Below are 26,919 nucleotides of genomic sequence, written 5' to 3' on the forward strand. Positions count from 1 at the left end.
TAATATGTTCTATAATTGTTTGTATTTCTTCAGTGTTCGTTGTGATCTCTCCTTTTTCATTCATGATTTTATTAATTTGGGCCCTTTCTCTTTTCCTTTTGATAAGTCTGGCCAGGGATTTATCAATCTTATTAATTCTTTCAAAGAACCAGCCCCCAGTTTTGTTGATCTGTTCTGTTGTTTTGGTTTCTGTTACATTGATTTCTGCTGTAATCTTTATTAACTCTCTTCTCCTGATGGGTTTAGGCTTTATTTGCTGTTCTTTCTCCAGCTCCTTTAGGTGTAGGGTTAGGTTGTGTATTTGAGACTTTTCTTGTTTCTTGAGAAAGGCTTGTAGTGCTATATACGTCCCTCGTAGGACTACCTTTGCGGCATCCCAAAGGTTTTGAACAGTAGTGTTTTCATTTTCATTTGTTTCCATGATTTTTAAAATTCCTTTTTAATTTCCTGGTTGACCCATTCATTCTTTAGTAGGACGCTCTTTAGATAACAAGAGAACAAAATACTAAAATACTAAAGGGCAACAAGGACCCCAGAGAAATATACACTAAACAAATCAGAAGAGACCTGGAAGCAGGGGAAAAAAAAGGAAAAAAATATATAATCATACTGGTGAGCAGAATAGAGCTATATGCTGGATTCTGTGTGTATTTTGGTCTATTTTTTAGAAAACTAGATCCCAAAATTGTAACGAAGGAAAAACTTGTATATGTACAAAAATAAAATTAAATACAATGAAAGGTTAGACTGTGTGAAAATGGAAATTAAAAACAGGGAAAAACAAAAAAAGAAAAAACAAAAAGGAAGGATATAAACAGGTGAACAGAACAGAGCCATACACTACCTTCTGAGTGTATTTTGGTCAGTTTGTTAGGGGAAACTACATCTCAAAATTGCAATGAAAAAAAAACTTATATATGCAAAAGTAAAATTAAGTACATTGAGAGGATAGAATGTAACTGTAAATATGAAAATTAAAAAACTTAAAACAAAAAAATAAGGGAAAAAAAGAATATGATCAGGCGGGTCAATAGAACAGAGCCATACACTAGATTTTGGGTGTATTTTGGTCTATTAGAACAAACTGCACCCCAAAATTTTAAAGAAAGAAAAACTTGTGGGGCGCCTGGGTGGCACAGCGGTTAAGCGTCTGCCTTCGGCTCAGGGCGTGATCCCGGCATTACGGGATCGAGTCCCACATCAGGCTCTTCCGCTATGAGGCTATGAGCCTGCTTCTTCCTCTCCCACTCCCCCTGCTTGTGTTCCCTCTCTCGCTGGCTGTCTCTATCTCTGTCGAATAAATAAATAAAATCTTTAAAAAAAAAAAAAAAAAAAACGTGTGTGTGTGTATATATATACACACATATATATATATGTATGTGTATATACATATATACATATATATACACACACATATGTAGATACACACACACGCACATACGCACAAAAATAAGGTTAAATACAATGAAGGGATAGAATATGACTGTAAAAATGAAAATTAAAAAGAATTTTAAAAAAGGAAAAGTTGGTTGAAAAGGGAAAGAAGAAAAATTTTTAAAAAAGAAAAATTAAAAAATTAAATAAATTTGAAAGACTAAAGAATCATGGGGAAAAAGCCATGAATTCTATGTGCTGTATTCCCCCTAGCACTGGAGTTTTACAGTTTGCATTGATCCCTAAACTTGGGTCTTGGCTGGCTGTCCTTGCCGATCATGTGGGGGAGGGGCCTGTTGCATTGATTCTCAAATGTCTTTGCCCCAGGCAGAATTGCACCACCCTTGCCAGGGGCCAGGCTAAGTCAGTGCTCTGGTTTGCTCTCTGTAGCTTTTGTTCCCTAAAGGCTTTCTGCGCAGCTTTAGAGGATGAGAATGAAAATGGCGGCCTCCCAGTCTCTGGCCCTGGAGCCGAAAGCTCGGGGCCCTGCCCCTCAGTGTGCCCTCAGGAAAAAGCAGTCAGTCACTCCTGTCCCCTGGTCTCCGGCCGCACTCCGTGCTCATCCAGCCTGTGACCGAGCATTTCTGTCTCTGGCACACGGCCCTGTTTGGAGTCTCCAAACCCAGCAGGCTGTGCGGCACGCTCACGCGTTGCTCTTCCTGGAGGAGGAATGGGGCTCTCCCTAGATCTGCCGCTTGTTGAGGCCCGGTGGAAGAGCAGCAGCCCGACTCACAGTGTATGGCCACCCCGAGCTGAGAGCCTACTCCTTGGCTCACTCTGCAGCTGGCTTCCCTCCTCCAATACCTGGGAGCTCTGCCGCACTCAGGCACCCCTGCTCTTCCTGTGACCCCAAGGGTCCTGAGACCACACTGTCCCAGCGAGGGTTCCCTCTCCCGCTTAGCCACCAGAGCAACATCCCTCACCGGAGCAGACTTCTACAAGTTCCGTTTTTGTGCTCGTGCTCTAGCACTTGCCCGTAGGCGGCTGATGGAGGCTTCCTCCCCCTGCAGTCTGTCTTCCTGTGTATCACCTCACATTCACTTCTCCGCACCTCCTACCTTGCAGAAAGTGGTCACTTTTCTATTCGTAGAGTTGCAGCTATTTTCTTCGATCTCAGGTTGAGTTCGCAGGTGTGCAGAATGATTTGATAGCTAGCTAAATGGGTTCCTGGGACCAGATGAAATTAAGGTTTCCTACTCCTCTGCCATCTTACTCTTCTCGGTGTTAATTTTTCTTTAAATATTTGGTAGAATTCACCAGTGAAGCCATCTGGTTTGGGGATTTCCTTGTTGATAGGTTTCTGAGTATTCCTTCAATCTCCTAACTAGTTACATATTTGTTTGGATTCCCTGAACTGCCTGTTTCATCATCATTCACTCTTAGTAGATGGGGAGTGTCTAGGAATTTATTTTGTCTAGGTTATCCAGCTTATTGGTGTACTGTTGTTCAGAGTATTCCCTTATCCTCTTTATTTCTGTGGTTTCAGTTGTAGTGTTACTCTTCCATTTACAATTTTATTTTTGTAAAGTCAGTTGTAACATCCCCTTTCATTTCTGCTGTTATTTGAGTCTTTTTTTTTTTCTTAGTCTAGGTAAAGGCTTGTCAATTTTGTTGATCTTTTCAAAGAGCCAACTCTTGGTTTCATTGATTTTTCTCTACTGTTATTTTATTCTCTATTTCATTCTCTCTGCCCTCATCTTTAGTGTTTCCTATTTTCAACTAGGTTTGGGTTTAGTTCTCTAGTTAAGTTATAAAGTTAGTTATGATTTGAGATCTTTAAAGATCTCAACGTTAAGCATTTATAGCTATGCATTTTCCCCTTAGCATTGCTTTCATTATATCCCATAAGTTTTGGTACGTTGTGTTTTCATTGTCATTTATCTGAAGATATTTTCTAATTTTCCTTGTGATTTCTTCTTCGACCCATTGGTTAAGAGTACAAATTCCCACATATTGGTGGATTTTCCAATCTTCCTTCTGTTGATTTCTAGTTTCATTTCAGTGTGAACAGGAAAGACAGTTTGTATGGCTTCAATCTTTTAAAATTTACTAAGACTTGTTTTGTGGCCCAACATGATGTGTTTTGGAGAATGTTCCCTGTGCACTTAAGAAAAATGTGCATTTTGGGGATCTGGGTGGTAGAGTCAGTTGAGCGCTGCCTCTTGGTTTCAGCTGAGGTTGTAGTCTCAGGGTGGTGAGATTAAGCCCTGCATCCGGCTCCACACTGAGCACAGAGTCTGTGCGGGTTTCTCTGTCCCTCTCTCTTCCCCTCTGCCCTGCGCTCTCTCTCTCTCTAAAATAAATGTTTGGGGGGGATAAAAGAAAAATGTGTACTTTGCTTTTGTTGGGGGCAATGTACTATATATGTCTTTTGGCTCCAGTTGGTCTGTTGGGTTATCAAGTACTGTTCTTATTGCTCTTTCTGGTTGTTCTATTCATGGGTTGGGTATTGAAGTCTACTATAATTGCAGTGCTGTTTTTTCTTCCACCAGTTCTGTGTTTGCCTCATATATTTAGGAACTGATGTTTGGTGCATATATAATTGTTATAAGTCCTTGGTGAATCAAGCATTTCATTATTATATAATGGCCTTTTTCTCTCATAACTGTTTTGACTTAAAGTCTATTTTGTCTGATATTATAGCCACCCCTATCTTCCTTTGGGTACTATTTGCATGCAGTATATTTTTTCATCCTTTCATTTTTCAGTGTATGTCCTCAGATCTAAAGTGAGTCTCTTGTAGACATTATACAGTTCAATCTTGTTTTTTAAATCCAATCTAGGGGAAGTTTAATTCATTTACATTTCAAGTTATTACTGATGGGGAAGAACTTCCATTACCATTTCGTATTGTTTTCCATGTGTCTTAAAGCTCATTTGTTTGTCATTTAAATGTCTTAATTTCCTAGGAGTCTCAGCCCTGCTTTTTTTCAGGGCCTTAGTTGTTGTATTTTATTCCTCGAGCCATAATCTCTTGCCCCTAGGCCTTCATGGTTCTGCAGACCCCCCCTAAAGGCCCCCTGTGCAGCAGTTCCCACCACTGCTTTTAGCAGCCTCCAACCTGGTATGTAAACTGTCACCATTCCATCAGTGCTCAGAGTCAGGCAAGACAGTCCCTCAAGCAATCCCCAGACAAGTCAGAACGTTACAAGCAAGTTCTACTCTTCTTTCCATGAATTAAAAGGCTTCCTTCCATTATGCCAGGAGGGTAAGGGAAAAGGATGAGCATAAATGCCATGAAATTTCCTATCATTTTGAATGTGGCTTTTTGTTTAGGTGTTTGGTTGTTACTGCTGCTTAATTGGTTTCTATAGTTCTGACAACACTCCATTGTATCGTGTTTCCATGTGTGTTCGTTAGGGGACAAGGGCCTGGAACTTCCTTATCTGCTGTCTTGGTGACATCACTGTCAATCATCTTTTAAAGAGATTTTTTTTTAAAAGTCTGCTAATATTTATTGTGTTATTTCTGGTACTTTTTTTATATGTACATAAATTCAGATTTCCTTCTGGTATCATTGCCCTTTTGCTTGAAAGGCTTTCTTTAACGTTTAAGATCTTCCTGTACTTAAATTCTACTGACCTATCAGAGTTCACAGGTCCTTTTTCTGCATTGTCCAAATTGATGCAGAGCTCATTCAGATAATTTTTGCCGAGATTACAAACTCTCCATTGTCAGGCCTGTGGCTGAATTCTCTGCTCAGCTCTTAGACCACAGCTGTTGCCTTTCACGTGTTCCTAGGGGTCTCACCCTGCACATGGGGTATTCAGGTGTCTGCCAGGGATTTGAGGGAATTTTGAGGGCTCCATTCTTTCTAGGATTTGTCACCTGGAAATTTCTACAATGCTGGCAACCCTATTGTCTCATTCCTCAGACCAGTAAGACTGCTACTTTTTCCTCAAGGTCTATCTCCTGTGAACCCGTGAAGTAGAAAGTGCTCTCAGAAGCCAACTGAATGTGGACTTCAGCCAGTGTATTTCACTTTTCTCAAGGATCATATCACCTCCAGTTTCTGCTCACTATTGATTACTCATCTATACCTTCAAATATGGTTTTGTTACCCCCAGCAGAGTTGGTCTACTACAAACTGCCATTACTGGAATTAGAACTGATTTATTATTTCTAGAATGTTTAAATGTGTGAGACATGAGCATCATTATAAGTTATCAGTGTTAAAAAGAAAATTTATTTCAGTTAAAGATAGTTATTACTAGTGTGGCAATATTTTTAATAATGTTTTCAATAAAGACTGAAGACTATATGGGATTTCTTTTTCTTTTTGCAGGATATAGCCAATGAAGAACACAAAAAAATTGAAGCATTGAAATCCGAAAACAAGAAGCTAGAAAAACAAAAAGGGGAATTAATGATAGGGTTGAAGAAACAATTAAAATTAATTGATGTTTTAAAAAGGCAGAAGGTGAGTCTATCCTTTAAAAACACAGTTAAATCATAGGTAGTATTTGGGCCACTCGACTAAAATCGTTATTTCTACTTTAGATATGCTTTTTATTTTGACATGCTTAGGCACAAAATTTTATCTATATAACATACATAATGTGTCATCCAAGCAGATGGATATTTTCATGCAAGTAAACTAGTAATGTGGCAAATGGGACTAGAAATACAGTATGGGTACTCCTTAATTAAAGTATGTACAAGAATAACTATCTTAGGGAATTGGTTTGCCTCTTGGAACACTGAAGATTGATTTCCAAACCACTATTCCCTTCTGTACACACGAGTCACCCGTGGTGAGAAGATACAAAGTCATGGTTCTGCCACTTTCCCTTTTTGCAAAGGTTAGGAATTAGAATGTTGTTCTCTCAATCAGTTGGTTCAGTAACCACCATGGACAAAATAGGTTTTTACAAGCTAATCACTAATTATTTCAAATACCATGTTTATTAGAACTCGAATACACATTCCAACAGATTAATTTGATAGCATATTTATACACACATTTATTGATTTCCTATTGTTCTGTGCTACTCTTAATACTAAAACCATATTGATTTGTTACAAACGCAGATGCATATTGAAGCTGCCAAGATGCTGTCTTTCACCGAAGAGGAATTTATGAAGGCACTTGAATGGGGAAATTCATAAATGATCTACTTTAAAGTATACAGACTTTGTATGAGACCCATATACATTTTATTCAACTAAAGTTTTAATGATTTGTTTTTACTCTTTATAAGTAATGACGATATTTCATAATGAAATCAAAGCAATTCCAGTGAATTCCCTATTCAGATTGAGGGGATACAAAATTGAATGTAATTATTATTAGAAAAGGAATATTTTGTAAAATAGGAATTCTTTCTTGTGACCCACTTGCCCTCTAATGTAAAGTACTTTAGAGATTCTGTTCTAGTTCATAAATAAGTTTATGTGACAGGAATTCTAAGTTTAATGACAATAAACCGCTTTGAAATTCCTCACTCTTAACTATTCTCTTTCCTTATAGTAGAAAGAAAGATACTTTGGCCAAATCCCGGAAGTTAAGTTCCAAAACCACAAATACTGCTGGTCTGAATGGAGATGCAGAGAAAGCTCTGAGCAGCAGGAGTACGGAGAAGTGGTCTCCTGGGTTTGGCCTCTAATGTATTTATATATATGGACTGTCGAGATGTGGTGTAGAACTCAGATCTTCACTTTATCAGTACAAGTTTGACTAAAAGCAATTTTGTAGCTAAAAAATATGAATTACGGAGACCCTTTAGGAAATCCAAATAGATTATGGAGTATTACTTAACTGTAAAACAGAAGTTACAGTGACATCTAGTGGTAAAAACAATCCAGGTTTTACCAAATCTCGATGGTGTCACTTCTCTTCACAAATTTCACTCCTTTTCTGATATGCTTTCCTAAACTCTTCACCAAGCATATCGATATCATCCTCTTTTTTAAAAACTCCCTACAAGAAAAATATTTCATGGGTTACTTCAAATGCTTATAAGACTAACAAATACATAGACTACAATTTCAGAAGTTATCTCCAAGATAAGGAAATCTATTCAATAGGTTTATGGAAAACATCACTGTTCTCTAAAATTATGACCCAATATGTATACTGAATGTTCTTTGATTTCCTGACTTATCTATGAGCTCCAGCCTAAGAATCTGGGCTCTTCTACTTTACTACTGCAGGTCACCACTGCTAGGATTGGCTGAATGAGAATTTAATAAGGTATGAGAGAGGTCAGGGTGAAGAGACTGAGCTTTGCCCAGCTCATGCATCGGACTGGCTCTTGCCTCCATTCTATGGCTGATCGGCAAACCTGCAATCTTGCAGGAAAGGCTCCAGGTTTGGAGGTAAGCCATTTAGGCAAGCCCTTCGAAATTCTCCATGCTTTTATTTACTTTTCCCTTATACTATACAGTAAAAGGCTGTTAAATATTTACTTATATAATTTAAAGGAGTTAAAGAATAATTTAGGTCATTTGGGGACATATCAGGTTTGTTAGGCTCTCCCCATCTCCACAATTATTTACTTTTAAAAATATCTAAATCCCAGACTCTCCAGAATTTATAGTTTTTTTTATGATTAATTAATATGAAGTGATGTGGACAAGCAGTAATTACTCCTTTCTCCTTCTCTGCACTGCACTGAAAACAAAATAAGCACTTGATTCTTCCAAATGAATAAATCAAATGACATTTCTATTTTTGGAGGATGGAAATTTTATTTACATGCATCCAGATGTTTATGTGGCTTATGAAACTCAATTGTTACTTCATTTATAGTCAGAATGTATCTCACGTATACAAGAAAATCTGTTATCTTTTGGAAGTACTTTTAAAAACAGGTTACCTAGTACTACCTACTTATACCCTCCCATTACATAGCAGATCTGTCTCAGCCTCGGTTCAAGCATATGTCTGTTAGCAGCGTTACTAATTACAAGATTTTCCTGTAGGTCATCAGCTTCAGTGTACAAAGTATCGCAACTGCTTTTAGGGTAGTTTAGTGTTAGACTTACTGCACCAAAAGGGGAGGAAAAACTTCTACAATTTAAGTTCAGGAAATCTAGCTCATACTTCTAAGAATGTGCCTAGACCAACTCTCTCATTTTAGAGACAGATGTCAATAACTGCCTAAGATCCCACTGCCGAAGTAAGCAAAACCCAGGCCCTCTGAAATCCTAATTACCATGTATTTTCTCCACTACTGGAGGTCGGGAAGATTATACCTTGAGTTAAATCGCACTTACTTTAGGGAGATATCCTAGTAATTTTGTAGCATGTTCTTTGAGAAGTTTCAGTCTTTCTTCTTCAATAATTGCATTAATACATCCTTGTCTTCTTTGCTGCAACTGCCATTCTTCCAGTTCACGTTGCTGGAAATGTAAATAAAATTTTATTGTCACAGAATACATTAATCTTTTAAGAAGTCATCAAATAAAACTATTCTTGCAGTGAATTAGATAAAATTGCTGAACTATTTTCGACACTTCAGGAAATACTATATAGTATATATATCTTTTATATTTATTATATACCCAACATATCTCTTTTACAGTTACTATTCCCTTAAAGTTACAAAAACAATAGTCATGACTAGGATTTTAGGGAGGCAAGTATATATTTTTAGAACAATATCTTCATTACCAAGGAAAAATTTCTCAAAGAAGGGATTTCTAATTCAAATATTTATGTAATGTTTACCATATGCCAAGTGCTGAAGGCAGCTTACAGTGTAAAACAAAAGCTGGATAAAAGAGAATAGGGATATCTCAAAGGTCTGTATTTCCATATGTTAAGACTTGTAAGAGTCTGTATGAAGCACAAGAGTAGGAGCAAGAGGTCCCACAGAAGAACCAGTGTTTCTCAGGAGAGCACTGGGTGCTCATACATAACCACACCAAACTTCTGTGCCACATCTGGTGGAAGAGAGGACCAGCTTTAAAAAGTTCTAGGGCTTAAAAGAACTCTTATGGAGCTGTACCCAAATAATCCTATTGGAAAAAGGGTGCTAAAGGCAGACCACTGAAGCAATGAATTCCACCTACAATTAAAGTAGTATTAATATTAAGCTTATCTTTGCAATAACCATAGTTTCCCAGGGTCATTATTTCTTCAGACCACTCCTTGTCAAAGTCCTGTAAACTGGGAAAGAGTATGTCTGTTTTGCTACAATGGGAGGCAAGCTTCTACATAACCTAATAACTCTTCGCAGTTACCAGATGAAGATAAAGAAGGATGCTAGGACAGCCATATCCAATGCCATGTAAATCCATGATAGCTTTTCATGAGAATATGTTGTCTACTATGATACTACGTGCATTACAGAATCGGAAGCAGCGCTGAGATAGCTAAGTGAGAAAAGACACTCTCACCCATTTGTTCCTGAATCAGAGTTGAGTGGCTCTTATTTATGTTATCTCTAAGATCAAATAGGGTAATAGAATCTGCCATGGAATTGTTATACCTGAATTTTTTTTTTTTTAGACTACATTTCTAAGACTCCCTTACACTCAGGTGTGGCCAAAATAGGACTTGGTTTCTGCCAATTGAATATAAGCAAAAATGTCATATAGACTTTTATGTGGGAGAATAAACCATCTACTAAGCCACTATTAATTTGGTACTCTACCTGTAGCCAAACCTAGTCCTAACTGATGTGTTCCTGATAAAAAGGAGATGCAAGAAAGTTCTGTAATGTTATGAGGAAAGCGCACTTGTTAGATTTTTGTCCAATGATGTACAATCTCTAATTCGCGTAGAATACAAGATTTCTCTTCTTAGGATGTGGTAAACACATTAAATATCCTAATAAACACTTTTATAGTAAATTAGGATAAGTGGTTTAGAAAAGTCTGAAACCATTTTGTCCATTTAGGACAAATTCTGAATAGCTGATAGTAGCTAACTATTTCCTAGGGAGTTTCAGATTTTTGTCTGACTAACCATATGATTTTTTTTAGAGCTAGACAGAATTGTAGATACCTATTTTAGGAATATCTCTAAAATCTAAAAAAAACACAGAGCCTCATAGGATTGTAACGGAATGGATTAATATATTCCATGATCATGAAAATCCACCCTTGCCCTTGGGATGTGATCCAATCTCAAACTTGAAGCACACAGCTTCATACTAGGAATATGACATTAAGACAAATTGAAGTTATCTGTTTGAAGTTATCTATGCTTTCGGTAGTTTTATCTGATTTCCATTTACAGTTTTCTTGCTAATTTTTCTAGGAGCTTTCTAATTAGCTCTGTAAGCCATGAGATGGGACGGTTTGTCACCGTTTGTACCTCTTTCTAGGCAAGGAGTATTCAAAGACTTCTGATCAATTTCAAAATCCTTCGAATTTTTATCCTCTTTGCTCTGCTTGTCTGACGTTGATCACCCTCACTGATTCAACAAACATAATTTCCCACTTGCTAGGCAAGATTCTAGGTGCTTATAGGTTAACCCTTAAAGGTTAGAGTAAATCATGATTGGTTTATATCAAAGCTAAGGAATTGCGATTTAATGCTGTAATCCACTTAAGTTTAAGCAGGAGGAGGATCTAATGAGTTTTTTAAACCCATAGTAACTAGTGGCAGATAGTGGACTGGAGTCATATGGAGAATAGTAGATGACAGCTTCGGTAGTCCACAGGAATGGCATTAAATGTCTGAACTAAGTTACGAAGAAACGAAACTGGATTTAATGACTTATTGCTGAAGTAAAGTCAACAGAATTTAGTGGCTGACTAAAAACTATTAGAAATGGGTAAAAATCCAGGAATGAGTCTAAGGTCATAGACTTAGGTGACTAACTGAATATGTGGTCTTTAACCAAGATTCAGGCTACAGAAATGAAAAGGTTTGTCTGGAATGTTCACTTTTGGAAACCTAAATGCTAAGGCATCTACAAAATTTCCAGCTATGTCACTTAGACATCTGGAAATATGGCAACAGAACTGTGGCATGAAATAAGAATAGAGAAGAGCCAACGTATTCCAACATTTCATGGAGCAGGTAAAAGAGCGGATCTCTCTCGGTTTTCTGTGATACACCAGATTCTCTTGCCTTTCTAACCAGCTCTTGGTATCGTCGTCGTTTTTTTCCTCCTGCTTCTACTCCCAAGACTTGATTTGCCCTTTGTTTCTCATTATAATATATTCTTTAGAGGAATCATCTTAGCTTGAACCTCTCTGTGTGCTACTTAATGCCAGATACGTATTTCTAGGAAAATCTGACCTAAGCTTTGCTCCTCTGGGTCAGCTGCCTTCAGAATATTTTCAATTTGCTTTTCTGTTTCAAACCCAAAATGATTAAAACTAAAGTAATTATATCTTTTGGTTCCACCTCAAAACGTAACAGCACTTGGTATTCTCTGAGTTTCTCATATTTGAAACCTTGGAGTTATTTTGACTCTTTCCTCTACTCTATCCTACATCCAAAAAAGCCATAGCAGTCTCATCTTCCTTTAAAAATATTTAAACTCTTCTCTTTCTTGCTTCTTCCATTGCTCTGTGAACCTATTCCAGGTCCTCCTCACCTCTTTCTTGAATTACTGCCTTCTCCTCTTGCTAAAGACCATGTTATGATCACCAGTTTCCTACTGTATCATATCTAAATTCTTCTGCCTATCATTCAAGTTTCTCATTGTGGTAATTCCATATGCTGTCAACTTAGAATAGCCTTCTGCTTTTATTCATCTTTTATGTATTTCCGGGTAAACCCACATAGTTCTGCCATAAATATACAGTTGACCTGTGAACAACACTGGTTTGAGCTGCACAGGTCCCCTTACCTGTAAGGTTTTTTTTCGATAAATACGATATAGTACCGTATGTAAATGTATTTTCTCTTCCTAATAACATTTTCTTTTCTCTACCTTACTTTAAGAATGCAGGATGTAATACACATATAAAATAAGTGCTAACTGAACCTTTATGTTATCAATAAGGCTTCTGGTCATCAGTAGGCTATCAGTTAAGTTTTGGGGGAGTCAAAAGTTACACATGGATCTTTGGGTGAGGGGCAGGTGTCAGCACCCCTAACCCCTGTGCTGTTCATCGGTCAACTGTATTGCACAATTGGTAAATTACAACTACCAAATTCTATAAATGTTTACATTTTACATTTAAGAAATGTATTCTTAGTATAATTTTATATATAATCGAGTCTTTTGGGAATCTATACCCTAATTTTTGCACTACCCTAGAGGCTACCAGAATTAACTTTTATTTATTTTGGTTTCCTCACTAACACTCAGCAGAATGCCCAGCAGGTCAGTATCTGTTGATTACAAGAATGTCTCAAGATTTCTTCCTGTCCACCGATACAGGAAAAGATCATCATTATGATAATTATTAATCCCTGCTCTGCCACTTACTTGCTGTGAAACCTTGAGCAATATATATATTTAATCTCTCTATGCCTCAGTTCCCACGTCTTTAAAATGGGGGTAGAATAGTGCCTAACTCACGGGGTTGAAAGTTTAAAGTTATCACTTTGCTTGTAATGAGCTCAGAATAGTGAATGACACATGTAAACACTCAATAAGTGTTCATTGTTATTGCTACTACTTCTATTAATTAAAAATATTTACAATATGCCTAATCTGTACTCTTCATATTTAGAGCTGTTTATGTTTACAAAGCACTTACATATTATCTGATTTGGTTCTTGAAGCTGAACAATCTAGTGAGGCAGATTATATAAGTATTATTTGAGGTTTATGAATGAAGCATAAAATAGAGAAATCGAAGTCTCCAAAGGCACAAACCTAGTTCCCTCTCCAACTCTGAAATCTACATTGCCAACTAAGAAATCTCCCCCTGGGGCCTCAAAATCAATGTGGACAAAATGGAATTATATACCCCCTTGAAATCTCTTTGTCTTCGTCAGGACCTCACCTGCTCACTGCAGATGGAAGCAACAGTATTTAGTAGTAGGAGCAGCAGCCGTAATCCTGCTCTCACCTCTCCGCACCTAACTGGTCACCAAGCCCCACCCAACCTATCCCCCTCCCTCTCTCAGATGGCTCCTGTTCCCCATTTGCACGGGCTTTCCGCACTTATCACAGACTTACCACAGTAATGGCCTAACTGGTCTCCCTGTCTTACTCCCCTCACTCTACCCCCCATACTCCTACTCATGTCATCCTTCCAAGTGCAGAACTGATCGTGTAGCTTACTTAATTCCTCAGTGGGAACCTTGGGTAAAAATTACTTTCCTTAAAATAGCATCCAGTGCATTCATGATCTGTGTCCCTTCTACCATATCAAGAGGCCCGAACCTGTATAATTATTATCACACGTACTTGGCCTATCTTTATAATGATTGTTTTTGTATACTTAACCAAGACCATAAACTCATAATCATGGACTTAGTTGTATTTATGTTCTCAACACCAGCCAACCAGTGTCTAGCACATAGAAAGCATCAATATATTCCAGATGCATTAATAAATGGTCAGAAAATGTCTGTACCATATGATTAGGAAACACATATCCAACAGCATCTGGCACATACAAAGGTCTCAGTTAAATGTTTAGTGGAGGAACAGATGAGCTGATTGCTGGTTCAGTGATAATAACAAGACACTTTTTCTTACTTTGTCTGCAAGGAACTGGTTGCGACGCTCTTCAATGAGTTTTTCCACAGCTCTCCTGTGTTCTAGTTGCTTCATTCTTTGTCTCTGAGCATTCATCAGTTCTATCCGATCATCCTCGGCAAGCTTAGCTAGCATAGCCTTTCTAAAGGTCTCCTCCTCTTCTTTTGCAGCCTGGAGTACTAATTCCTTCAGGGCCATTTGTTCTATAAAATTTTGCCTCAACTCCTTTTGCTTTTTCAATTTCTCTTCTGCTTCCTCCTAAACAACAATCCATATAAACATTAATTCAGTAACTGTTTCTTTACAGATTTATAAAGAAAGGGTGGATAGAGTTTGGTCAAGTGCAGTGTTACAATATGAAATAAAACTGAAAAATTAAGCCTTTTCAAGATAACACTCTTTCCCATCCTTTTAAGACTCGTTGGATAAATGACATGTTACCTTTGGATTGCCTTCTTTTATTTTTAAATTTTAATTTGTATATATTTTGGAAGGAGCTGATAAAATTTTTTTGCACACCTGAGGTTTTAAATCTGACCTGTGAAAGTTGTACCCACTATGAATCATTCTAGAATCTTGCCTTTCACTGTAGTTCAAATCACTGGTAAATATTTTTCAAAATAATAATCTAGAAGTGACAAGTTTTTTGGGAAAATTCAAATTTGTTGCAGTTAAAGTCTCTTCCTACAAGCTTTAATTTTCTTAACATTTTATTAAGAAAAAATTTCAAACATAATTGAAAAATGTTTACAGTGACCACCCATATAACACCTAGATTCTATCAGTAACATTTTCCTGTTTTTGCTTAATTGTCCAATTAGGACTGATGTAAATTTTAATTCCTTCAACGAGCCTTGCCTAATTCTAACACAATTTCCAGGAGGTAAGCCATATCCTCAAGGCATTCAGAATACAGCCTTACCAACAGCTGTATGGGCAGGGTTTTTACAGGTAACACAAACTATCAGGGATTTACTACGGGCCAGCAGGTGGCATAGAGAACCTCCGAGAGGGACAGGGAACCAGCCGCCATCTTGGTTAGTATCTATTTTTGGTAGAGTTAACCATCACGGCTGAAATTCCGTTTTGGTAACTCTACCAAAACTACTCCCAATGACGCAGTCTTCTACATGTGACCGCAACCTCACTTTGCCCACTTCTGTCCTCACACCTTGAGGTGCAAGGACAACTTGGGAGATAACCTAGGTCCTGTGAAGAATTCTAGCTAAAGGAAGAGAAATGTGGTTTCAACTTTACAGTCTTTATAATAAACTAAGAAAAAAAGATAGGAGTGGGTTTTAAGTGAGTCAATCTGGAATATCAGTTAAAGTAACTTTGTTCATTGTCTTGAATATTCAACCTCTTTTTCCTCACTTAGTTCTATCTAATCTGTTCAAATCCCAACTCTAGAAAGTCTTTTTCTAATCACTCTAATTCCTGCATATCTCTTTTTTGATACATTTGATACCATTTAATTTTCCCAACATTTAATTTTATTTCATATACCCATGGCATATTTTTTTATTATTTTATATATCATATCTATTATTTTACATTGGGATGCTGAGCACAGCGTTTTTATGATATTATAGTTTGTGTTCATCTGCCATGGATGATATAGAAGTCAGAAGCCCCAGTGAAGGCACATATTGTCTCAGCTCTGAATTCCTCTAGCGCTTATCGTAACACATTGCACACAGAAAACACACATTGAACCAAAAGAACTGTTGACGTCTCCTGGCATCCATCTCCCATACAAATTTGAGTTTGATCCAACCAATAGTAAAGACATCTGGCTAAAAATCAGGGAAGTGTTAGCAAAACAAAACACAATTCATTACTTTTTTTTTTTTTTTCCTACTAGAAAAGTGTTCTTGTACTCTTTGATCTGTCTGGATCAGGATTTTATATATATGTAATATGGACTGCATAATTTTACAACCTATAATGTGGTTTAAGAAATAGCTATTCACTGAAGGTCTGAAATAATTTGCTGTAAAACTACTCTGAAGCTGGAAACTTTTAGAGGTATCTTGGTCTGGGTTCTCCTCTGAAAGCAGAGCCTTACACAAATATTTGTATACACATATTTTATGAGAGAAGATCTCAGAAAGCAGCAGTGAGGGACAAGCAGAGAGAAATAGGGAAGAAAGAAAAGTCCTAACACATGGGTGCATCACTGAACTGGTTCTTATGTGGGCAACTATGGCTTAAGCCTGCCAGGACCTTGTAAGGAATGCATGTAGCACCTTTCAGGTCAGTCCCCAAGGCTGACAGGAAGAAGCATCTACCCCTTCATTTCTGTCCCCTGTTGGTTGAGGGATGCCCCAGAGGGTGTTAACTCTGGCCCTCACCAACACCACCACACTTTAGGAATCTGTCAGCAGAGTCAGTGTAAAGCCTCACAAGTGTCCTCCACAGCTGTCACGGAAATCAAAGGTGGGGCTAAGAGGGTATGAGGCAAGGCACGAAAAGCTTTTCACATAGGATATATCCTTAGTGATCTTATCTGCTTTTTCTACATTTTTTTGAAATCACTATGTTTTCTATGCAGAAAATTGTACCATGAATATTTTTCCCGTTTGTTGAGTATACAGTTGAATGACCCTTTCACTATTTGTTTAAAAAGATTTATGGGGCGCCTGGGTGGTGCAGTCGTTAAGCGTCTGCCTTTGGCTCAGGGCGTGATCCTGGCGTTCTGGGATCGAGTCCCACATCAGGCTCCTGGGCTGGGAGTCTGCTTCTTCCTCTCCCTCTCCCCTGCCGTGTTCCCTCTCTCGCTGTCTGTATGTCACATAAATAAATAAAATCTTTAAAAAAAAAAAAAAAAGATTTATTTTAGAGTAGAGCGGGGAGGGCAGAGAGAGAGGGAGAGAGAATCTTAAGCAGACTCCACACTAAGCATGAAGCCCGACGTGGGACTCCATCTCACCATCTCACAACTGTAAGATCACAAACGTGAGCTGAAACCAAGAGTTGGACACTCAACTGACTGTGCCACCCAGGCGCCCCACCTTTCACTATATTCTAATCTTTTTCCTATATAGACCCGTTAGTCTTCTCAATTTGGTTTTGTTTTTCTTTAAAGTTTTTCCAGAGTAAAAGCCCTGCCCCCCAATACTAAGTAAGATTAATTAATGCTAATGTATTTTCCTGACTTTTAGGAAATTTCCACTTGTGTCTTTATGATTTCCTTCCATATTCTTGCCTCATACTTGAATTTGTATTGTTTTTCTAAGTTACTGAGTTGGCTGCCTAGATAAGTTTTACCTGTGTTTCTTGTTTAATAATGAATTGCCTCAGAGATCAGTTTTATAAATCTGATAAGATTTTGATATGTAGTAATCTGATCCTCTAAATTACCTGCAGATTTCCTCTTCAACCAATAGATGAAAACAATATTTTTAGATTCTCAGTTAAAAAATGAAAATATAGTGGTGTTAAACACCATTTCCCCTTGTGTTATTCTGACAGACTTTCTTTGAAGTATGTAACTTTAAGCTATTAACTCTCCAATGTTTCACAGAAAATTAAATGTTTATTCTGCAATATCTTGTCGATTATACCTTTCATCTGTGATATCTGGGATTCATTTGATGTTCTACTTTTGTGATGATGACCTTGCCTGTCTGCTTCCCATTTGTTCATATATACCTTCATCCATCATTTTATTCTTAACTTTTTTGGGTAATTTGATATTAGATATATCTAAATCGATTACATTAAGTTGTTTTTAAAAAGAAATGTACATATTTTATATTCTTATATGCAGTTAATCAAGAATATACATGCAATTGGTTTTGATATCAATACACGGTATCTATTCCCTCCTCCCTGATGAAAAAGTATATCTAAAATGATCTGTTTTGATACAGCTGAAAAATATTAAAAATACTAATAGCTAACAATTTATTGTATATTGGCTATTCGTATATTTGTTTTATGAAATGTTTGTTCAGACTTCTTGCTCATTAAAAAAAACTGGGTTCTTTATATTCTATTATTGAGTTATAAGCAATCTTTCTACATTCTGAATAAAAGGTTTTTGTAAGATACATGTAGGGAATACTGTTTTCCACACTGTGGCTCGCATTTACATTTTCCTAAGTGTTAGGAAGTTCTTAGTTTTGATGAAACCCAATTTCAATTTCTTTTTCCTTTATGGATCATGCCTTTTTTATCCTACTAAAAAATCTTCACCCTTCTCAAAGTCATAAAGTCTTACTGCTGTTTTCTTCTAGAAATTTTGTAGTTTCAGCTTTTTTGTTTGTCTCATTAATTTTTGTATATAATAAGACAGAAAATAATAAGCTGGCGGGCAGGGGAAATTGGAAGAGGTTGGTAAAAGCGTACGAAGTTCAGCTATAAGATGAATAAGGTCTGAGGAGCTAATGTAAGTGTAGTTAATAACACGGTATTATAGAACTAAAATTTGCTAAGAGTACAACTTAAATGCTCTCATCAAAAAGATAAATGTGTGAGGTGATAGATGTTAATTAACTAGCTGGAGAGAATCATTTCCCAAAGTAAACATATATCAAATCACCATAACGTATACTTTAAATATCTTACAATTTTATATGTCAATTATACTTCAAGAAAGCCGATATTAAAAGTCAGTGAACTTGAAAAACCAAAAGCAAGAGTGACCAAAAATAGAAACACATTACCAATATCAGAAATGAAACATGGGCTAGCACTGGAGACCCTGCAGACATCCAAAGGATAATAAGGGAATAGTATGAACAATTCTACACACATAATACAACTGAGACAAAATGGATAACTTCCTTAACCACAAGTCACTAATATAACGAAAAATGAAAATCATTTGAATTGCCCTATAACTATTAAGGACATTGAATAAATAATTTAAAACTCAAAAAATAAAACTCCAGGGCCAGATGGTTTCCCTAGAGAGTCTACCAAATGTTTAATGAAGAATTAAAACTAATTTTATACAATCTTCCAGAAGATAGAAGAGGGAACACCTCCCCATTTATTTTATGAAAATATTATTAATTTGACACCAGTATAAAAACAGAAAACTAAAAACCAATATTCCTCATGAATATGGATGAAAAAATCCTTAGCATATCAGAAAATAGAATCCAGCCATATATTAAAAGAATTATACACCAGTGCAAAGTGGGATTTATTCCAGTGAATGAAGACCGGTTCAGTATTCAAAAAAATCAATGTAATCCCCCAGGGTAAAGAAGAAAAAGCACATCTTATCTATAAATGTAGAAAAAGCATCTGACAAAATTTAATATTCCTTCATGATAAAAACCTTCAGAAAAATAGGGATAGAAGAGAACTTCCTCAACTTAATAAAGAGCATCTATCCACAAAACAAAGTACAATTAACAGAATGCTTTCCCCTTAAATAGGCAACAAAGAAAGTTGATGTCTATCACCTCACTCTTACTCAACATAGTGGTAGCCAATGCTAAAAGTTTTAGCCAGTACAATAAAGTAAGAAAAGGAAATAAAACCAATACAGATGAAGAAATAAAACTGTCCCCATTCGCAGAAAACATGACTAGCTATATACAGGAAAAAAAAAAAACCTCTTAAAGTTACTAAGTGAATACAGCAAGGTTGTGAGATACAAGATAAATATAAAACAGTTAATTCACTAATGAGTCCGTGGACACTGAAATTAAAATTTCATCATAAATGGAATGTGCTAACAAAGCATATATAGGATTTGTATGCTGAAAACTATAAACCAGTGAGGAAAATATTCAAAGATGATCTAAATAAGTGGGAATCCTACTATGGTCATGGACTGGTAGATTCAACATAGTGAACATGTCAATTCTCCCCAAATTGATACTTAGACTTCATGTAATGCCTATCAAAATCCCAGAAGGCTATTTTTGTAGATAGAGATAAGATTATTCTAAAGTGTATATGGAAAGGATAAAGTAAATCTGAAGAATGATTATATAGCTACAGTAACCAAAACTGTGTGGTATTGGTGGAGGGACAGATACATAGGTCAACAGAACAAAACCCATACAAATATACTCAACCACGTTTTAATAAAGTTGCAAAAGCAATTAGATGTAGGATAGAAAATCTTTTCAACAAATGGTATGGGGCAACTGAACATCCAAAAGCAAAAACCTTAACCCAAGTTTCATACCCTATATAAGATATTAACTGAAAATAGATCACAGATTCATATGTAAAAGTAATAAAGTTTTAGGAAAAAAAATTCTTCAGGATTTAGGCAGAAACTTCCTAGAATTGATGTCAAATTATCTATAAAAATTGAGATTGGTCAACTGGACCTCATAGTAACTGAAAAGATTTGTTTGGAGCAAGACCCTGCTACGAAGATGAAAAGACAAGCTACAGACTAAGAGAAAATCTCTGTAAACCTGCACACCTGACAAAGGACGAGCATCTAGAATACATAAAGAACTCTCAAACCTCTACAATCATCGAACAAACAACCCAACTAGAAAACTGGAAGTCCTCCTAACCTGAGGTCAGAATATATTATTCAACACTATGTCCTGGGGTTTTCTGACTACTTATTCAGTATACTCATCAGAAGGAATATTGAAATCTTCACCTATAATTATAGATTTGTCTCTTTCTCTTTTCAGTTTTATTTCAACCATTTTGAAGCTTTACAAAGGTTCATCCACCTTTAGGGCTGTTATATCCGCTAGATGAATTTACCCTATTAGCATCACGATTTCCATCCTAACTTGCTTTTGATTAGTTTTTAGTATAGCCCTCTCCATCCTTTTGTACTTAAACTATATGTCTTCATATTCAAATTGTGTTTCTTACAGATAAGACAGCTGAATCACACCTTTTATGCTGTTTGTTAACTGCTGCCTAGGTCTAGCTTTTTTATCCAGCCTGAAAATTTTTCTTCTAATAGGGTTTTGTTTTGTTTTAAAGCTTTTATTTACTTATCTGACAGAGAGAGAGAGAGAGAGAGAGAGAAATAGCACGTGCACAAGCAGGGGGAGGGGCAGAGGGAGAGGTAGAAATAGGCTCTCCGATGAGCAGGGAGCCTGATGTGGGGCTCAATCCCAGGCCCTGGGATCATGACCTGAGCTAAAGGCAGACGCTTAACTGACTCAGCCACCCAGGCGCCCCCAATTTTAGCGTTTACACTATTTACACATAATGTAATTATCAATGTGGTTGGGTTTAGATCTACCATTTTTCTACTGCTTCATCTCAAAATGTATTCTTCTCTATGTTAATCATTCTTTCCTTCCAAAACTTACTTTTAGTTTCATCTTATGTATTTCGGCTTGTTCTTCCTGGTATAATTCTTGTCTCACTTGTTCCAAATCTTCACGTTGCCGCAGCATTTCTTCCAATTTCTGAGTCAGCTATTAAATTTTTAAAGAAACACACAAACGTTAATAGGAAACAAATTCTGTAACAAGTATTTCAGAATTTCTCCAACGTTAAAGTGGTTATTTTAATACCGTGTTCTGAAGCTGTAGCCTTTTTTCCTCATTTTCTTGAACTTTTGCCATCCTATCTTCTTCTCTTTGTTGCTGCATGTTGGCGAATTCTATGATTTTTCTGTTTTCTTCTTCCATCTCTTCACGTTTCTTCTTTCTCCAGAGAGCCTGCTCTTTCTGAAACTCTTCTATATACCTTCGAGTTACATTCATTTTTTCTAACTTTTGTTGTCTTTCCCTAAAAAGCAATAGTGAGTGCAGTTTTACAGTAAGAGAAATAATATTGAAAAATGCGTCATTTCCTTCAGTTGATAATAATGTGGGCAAAAATAGTTTTTCTTTTTATTTATTTACTTATTTGAGAGAGAGAGCAAGCACGAGCAGGGGGAGGGACAGAGGGAGAAGGAGAATCTCAGGCAGACTCGCCACTGAGCATGGAGCCTGACGTGGGGCTCGATCTCACGACCCTGAGATCATGACCTGAGCTGAAATCAAGAGTCGGATGCTTAACTGACAGAGCCACCCAGGCACCCCACAGCTTTTCTACTTAAGAGTTTATTCATTCATTAATACCACAAACATTTTGAATATCCACTATGTGCCATGAAATATAATGATAGGTATGAATCTTCTAAGTAAAATACTACTTACACCTCTCCTCTAAGCTATTAATGAAGTTTTATGCATCTCACTTCAAAAAGGCCAACAACCTGTCTGCATAAGCCCAGCAGCACTCTATACTTCAGCTGTCTCGCAAAGAAATGATCAGAATACAAGTCCTCTGACATGATATGGGCATACTTAAGAAAAACAAAGGTTTAATCATTCTGTTACTTAATAAACATTTGTTATCAGGTAATTATCATACTTACAAAGAAACAAGTTGATCTCAGTTTATATAACTGTAACATTTATTGAGGACTTACTATGTACTAGGCACTGTTCAGTTGCTTTACATCTTCAAAACAAACTTAAGATAAATCGCATCTCAATGTTTAGGCATGTAAAGAAGCTGGGATAAACTTACAATTGATCTTCTTCATAGATTTTCCTAACAATTTCATCAATCATGAGTTTCTCTTTTAGTAACTGCTCATACGCTTCCTGCTTTTTCTTTTCTTGTTCTTCAAGTTGTTTCTCTAAGTCGAGATAATACTGTGCTTTTACTTTATTCCGTTTGTCCTCCGCAGCATTCTCTTCCTTTACTGCTCTTTCGTGTTCTTCCATCATGGTTTTAGCTATTTCAGCATCACGTTTCTGTTTTTAAAACAAGATTCATCTTTCCGTTTTCAAATGCGTGCACAGTATGATAGAATATTTCAAAACAGATGTAATGAAATATTATAAAGCCTATTGCATAAAATATTTCCATCTGTTGAGATAAAAAGCTAAAGAAAGTTACTGTCACCTGAAGGGTTTGAGTGAGGAGTCAAACCCTAAAGAGGCTTTCCCATTCCTTCAAGTAGGTCTCAAGGAAATACAGGATAAGGATAACTGATAACTCCACATTTGAAAACCGGCAAATAGAAGTACTTGACTCGTGCTATGTTTAAAAAGCAGCAGTCCTCTTTTTCTTTTATTTAAAAGTGGATATAGGCAATTTTTAGCTCCATTGTGCGTCAGCTGCCATTTACAACAAGGATCGTACTCTTTTTCAGACAGATCTACCATTAAACAGCTCTGAGCAGCTCTCATGTTTCTTCCAGCCTAAACCTAATTTCTTGCCACTGGCCTTTGAAGTCTCTCATTTCTCATTTATTAAATGCCCTTTATAATCATTTAACTTAAAAGAGTCATATACACCACTGTGTCTGTTTTCTGTAGCTTTTTTAAGATTTTATTTATTCATTGGACAGAGAGAGAGACAGCCAGTGAGAGAGGGAACACAAGCAGGGGGAGTGGGAGAGGAAGAAGCAGGCTCATAGCGGAAGAGCCTGATGTGGGGCTCGATCCTGAAACACCAGGATCACGCCCTGAGCCGAAATCAGAGGCTTAACGACTGAGCCACCCAGGCGGCCCTGTTTTCTGTAGCTTTTAACTCACTCATTCAAGACCATTCTGAGTTAGAGACAATCTTGCTTCTTAACTACGTTAAACCCCTTATTTGTTTTGAGCATTTTGAAATCATTAACCAAGTAAGTTATAAATTAAATATGCTGAGGCAATTTTTATTACCTTTTACCATTATGATCATAATCCAATGCTAGAATAGGTTAATAGCATCAAACAGACAAGGAGAAACAGATTAAAATATGAATGCTGAGTGCCATTCCTGATCTAATTGACGCCTTTAACCATATACGCGATTAACAGGACTTGACCAAAACTCCTTCTCTGCTTCTATTTTCTTATCATATGCTATACCAGGTTCTTTAAAAAAATGAGAAATGATAAAAACACTTATGTACACATTGCCATACGCTTATAGAGATACAATATTCTCATTCACAGATACGGCTAAAGCTCAGAAAGACAGAGCCCAAACTAGCACCTAAATGTCTCAACACCTAGTCAAGTTCTAAGACTATTTGAGTTTAAGTTTTGTGGACCAATTTTATTTAGAAAATAGTGTCAATTCTTTAAGGAGTCAGATTAAAATGTACAATTGCTTTGAGAAACCTCAAATATTAGGATAAAACTGCCAGCTGCTAGCCAAAGAGCACATTGTTTACGTTCTACTTTATTTTTGCGAGCTTAGAAAAGAACTACATGTCCTAGGAAATGAAGTCTCCTCATGCTTTTCTACAACCTACCAAACCAAAGGCCATCCCAGTCAGTAGCATGCTGTGTAACGCTCCAGACTTTTCCTATTCTAACACACATGCACCCACACATCGCTATGGCCAGCATCTCCTCGTATGAGATGTCTATATCACACTGCGCTGGTTAAATATTTGATATTATTCCTCTAATTGTATGTGTGCGTCAATATGTGTGTGTTGATATCACACATCGGTTGATAAAATGCACATACAGGTTTAAAAAAAAGTTGGTCTGTGATACATATTACTCTCTAACTTACAGCTTGCTTTTTTCTTTTTAACCTATACTATATTCAGACCAACTTTGAAAGCCAGAACATTTCCCTCTACCTCTTCTCTTTAATAGCTACATAACGTCTTTGAAAGGGATCTAGGAGAGAGGAAACTCTACCACCAAAATGCTCTACACAATAATACAAAAACAAGATAAAGGAACTTACAAGACCATGTAAGGTTGCAGTCAGAACTTTTCATCTACATCTAGCCCTTCCGTGGGACCATGAGCACTCAAGTGATGGTGTGCACCTGCTTTTAAGTGTTAACTCAATAAACCCTATTCTACATTTACTGTATAACACTACTGTTGAGTGTGTCTGAAACTCCTCTGCCCAAGAATAACTCTTTCCCTGAACTTGGCAGTATGTCAGGAGTTAGAAAAGGGGACAAAAATAGAAACAGGGGAAGAAGACATAGCTACTTACAAAACAGGCAAGTTTTCTGCCTAAAATTATAAAACACTGTAATTTTTGAAACATTTAACAAATACAAAATATAATAACCTTCTAAAATATATTGATCACACTAACAACTTGTACTGTATTGGTTTGTCAAATACTCAGTAAGAGACCACAAGGAATGCTCGGACTTACTGAATATAGCTATTCATTCTAAACAGCAACCTCATTCTTTGTGTCTCTGAAAGGCTCTAACATTAAATTAAACAAGGCTCACTATTAAATAATCTATGAGTTCCTGTACCTTAAGGATCTGAAAAGTATAAAAGTATTTAGGAAAACTAGCAGTGTAAATTCTTTATAGTATGTAGCAATTTTCACAAAATTGGTCTATTTTTGGTTTCCTAAATTTAGCTAAAAACATAGAAAACATAATGACCAGAAACATGATTACCATTTGCTCGTATTTAATGGCATCCTTCTCTGCAATCTGAGCTGCCCTTTCTTTATTCATGTAAGCTGCTTTTAATTTCTTCTCCAATTCTCTGAGCTCAATACTGTTTAAAAAAAAAAAGAAATTTAAAATTGAGGACCATATTTCTCTTAATATTTTAAAAGTCTATATTCTAAATTTAAAAACTTTTTTCTAAATTTGTAAAAGCTATTATTAAATACCTTGAAAACAATATCCTTTCCTCCCTTCACCCAAAGAAAAATCAGAATGCGTATGAAATGAGGCATTTTATAATTAATTTTCCAGACAAATCAACACTTTTATTTCCAATAATCATCACTAACAATCTTTTTGCCAGAGTGTGACACAGAGAAGATGCTTTATCAATATTGGTTAAAACTTCTGTCCAGCTACTAATGCTATCGAGCTGAAAGAACTATAGTGGAGTGGTTTAAAGCAAGTTACTTAAATTTTGTACCTCGGTTTTGTGTAGCTATGTAATTCCATAGTTAATGTATATAAAAAGCTTAGAAAAGTACATGTTACACAGTAAACACCATGAATGGTAACTATTTTTTGATGATGATGATGAAGAGGAATGACCCTATGGGCAAGTTTGCTTCATTTCTCTGGACTTGTTTACTTATCTGTTAAAAATGAGGATTGCCCCCAGATAATCTCTAAACTGCTTTTGAATCTATCCCTTCCCTAGCTATAGTGGAGAACAATATGCCATATACACCTTTCCATTTTAATGTGCCGTCATAATTCCGAATATGAGAATTCTGAGTTGGAAGGGTCCTTAGATGTTAATTAGATGCACATCTTAATTCTTTTTTAAAAGATTTATTATTTATTTTAGACAGAGAGAGTGGGGGTGGGGGAAGCAGAGGGAGAGAGAGTCTGAAGCAGACTGTGCACTGGGCCTAGAGCCCACAGGGCTTGATCTCACAACTCTGAGATCAAGGCCTGAGCTGAAACCTAGAGTCAGATGCTTGACCAACTGTACCACCCGGGTGCCCTGAGCACATCTTCATTCTCACTAGAACAGATGCACTCACCTAATTATCAACAAGCTACAAGTACCCTATACCTCCAAAGAGACAGTCATCGTGGGTAAGAGGAGAGCTATTCTTGGTGTTGTGATGTATCCTTCTTGCCCTTACTATTGTAGGTGTAAATGTTTATGACACAAGATTGCTTTCTTTCATAAAAATAATATAAATGAGGATTAAGTTTCTAGGTAGTCTACATATTTTATTCTAACAGCCTGCAATATATTTACAAGGGTTTTTGTTGGAGTTAGGTATTAGTATTTGTAAACCAACGTATGAAGCCAATCACAATTTACGGTATTACCTCTCCAAAACACAGTGCACCAAATTCCAAATAACTAACATGCAAATAAATGACTTTCATTTGAAGGACAAGTACACACATTTCTACTGGATATATACCTAGGAGTGAAATTTCTGAGTCGCAGGGTAGGCTGTGTTCAAATGTAGTAGAAAATGCCAGCTTTCCAATGCTTTGCACATCTTTACATTCATAGTGCTTAAGCACTCCCACTGCCACACATCCCAG

The 26,919-nt window shown here is 36.7% G+C and overlaps 2 protein-coding genes across 7 annotated transcripts in view; one reads left to right on the top strand and one right to left on the bottom strand.

Moving 5' to 3' along the window:
* The window catches only part of TEX9 (testis expressed 9), a 198,895-nt gene extending 192,014 nt beyond the window's left edge, over window positions 1-6,881 (top strand). For all 6 annotated transcript variants that reach the window (XM_057306139.1, XM_057306140.1, XM_044390971.3 and 3 more), the window contains 2 exons: window positions 5,720-5,854; window positions 6,466-6,881. In XM_057306139.1, the coding sequence (XP_057162122.1) occupies window positions 5,720-5,854; window positions 6,466-6,543 (213 nt within the window). In that variant the 3' untranslated portion in view covers window positions 6,544-6,881. The remainder of the gene's footprint in view (window positions 1-5,719; window positions 5,855-6,465) is intronic.
* MNS1 (meiosis specific nuclear structural 1) overlaps window positions 6,324-26,919 on the bottom strand; it is a 44,972-nt gene continuing 24,376 nt past the window's right edge. The window contains exons 4-10 of the mRNA XM_026518547.4: window positions 25,336-25,438; window positions 22,473-22,702; window positions 21,467-21,683; window positions 21,260-21,367; window positions 13,998-14,255; window positions 8,653-8,778; window positions 6,324-7,354 (exon numbers count right to left, since the gene is read on the bottom strand). Coding sequence (XP_026374332.1) covers window positions 7,262-7,354; window positions 8,653-8,778; window positions 13,998-14,255; window positions 21,260-21,367; window positions 21,467-21,683; window positions 22,473-22,702; window positions 25,336-25,438 — 1,135 coding nt within the window. The 3' untranslated portion in view covers window positions 6,324-7,261. The remainder of the gene's footprint in view (window positions 7,355-8,652; window positions 8,779-13,997; window positions 14,256-21,259; window positions 21,368-21,466; window positions 21,684-22,472; window positions 22,703-25,335; window positions 25,439-26,919) is intronic.

This window comes from Ursus arctos, unplaced genomic scaffold (genome assembly GCF_023065955.2).
Source record: "Ursus arctos isolate Adak ecotype North America unplaced genomic scaffold, UrsArc2.0 scaffold_36, whole genome shotgun sequence".
NCBI lineage: Eukaryota > Metazoa > Chordata > Mammalia > Carnivora > Ursidae > Ursus > Ursus arctos.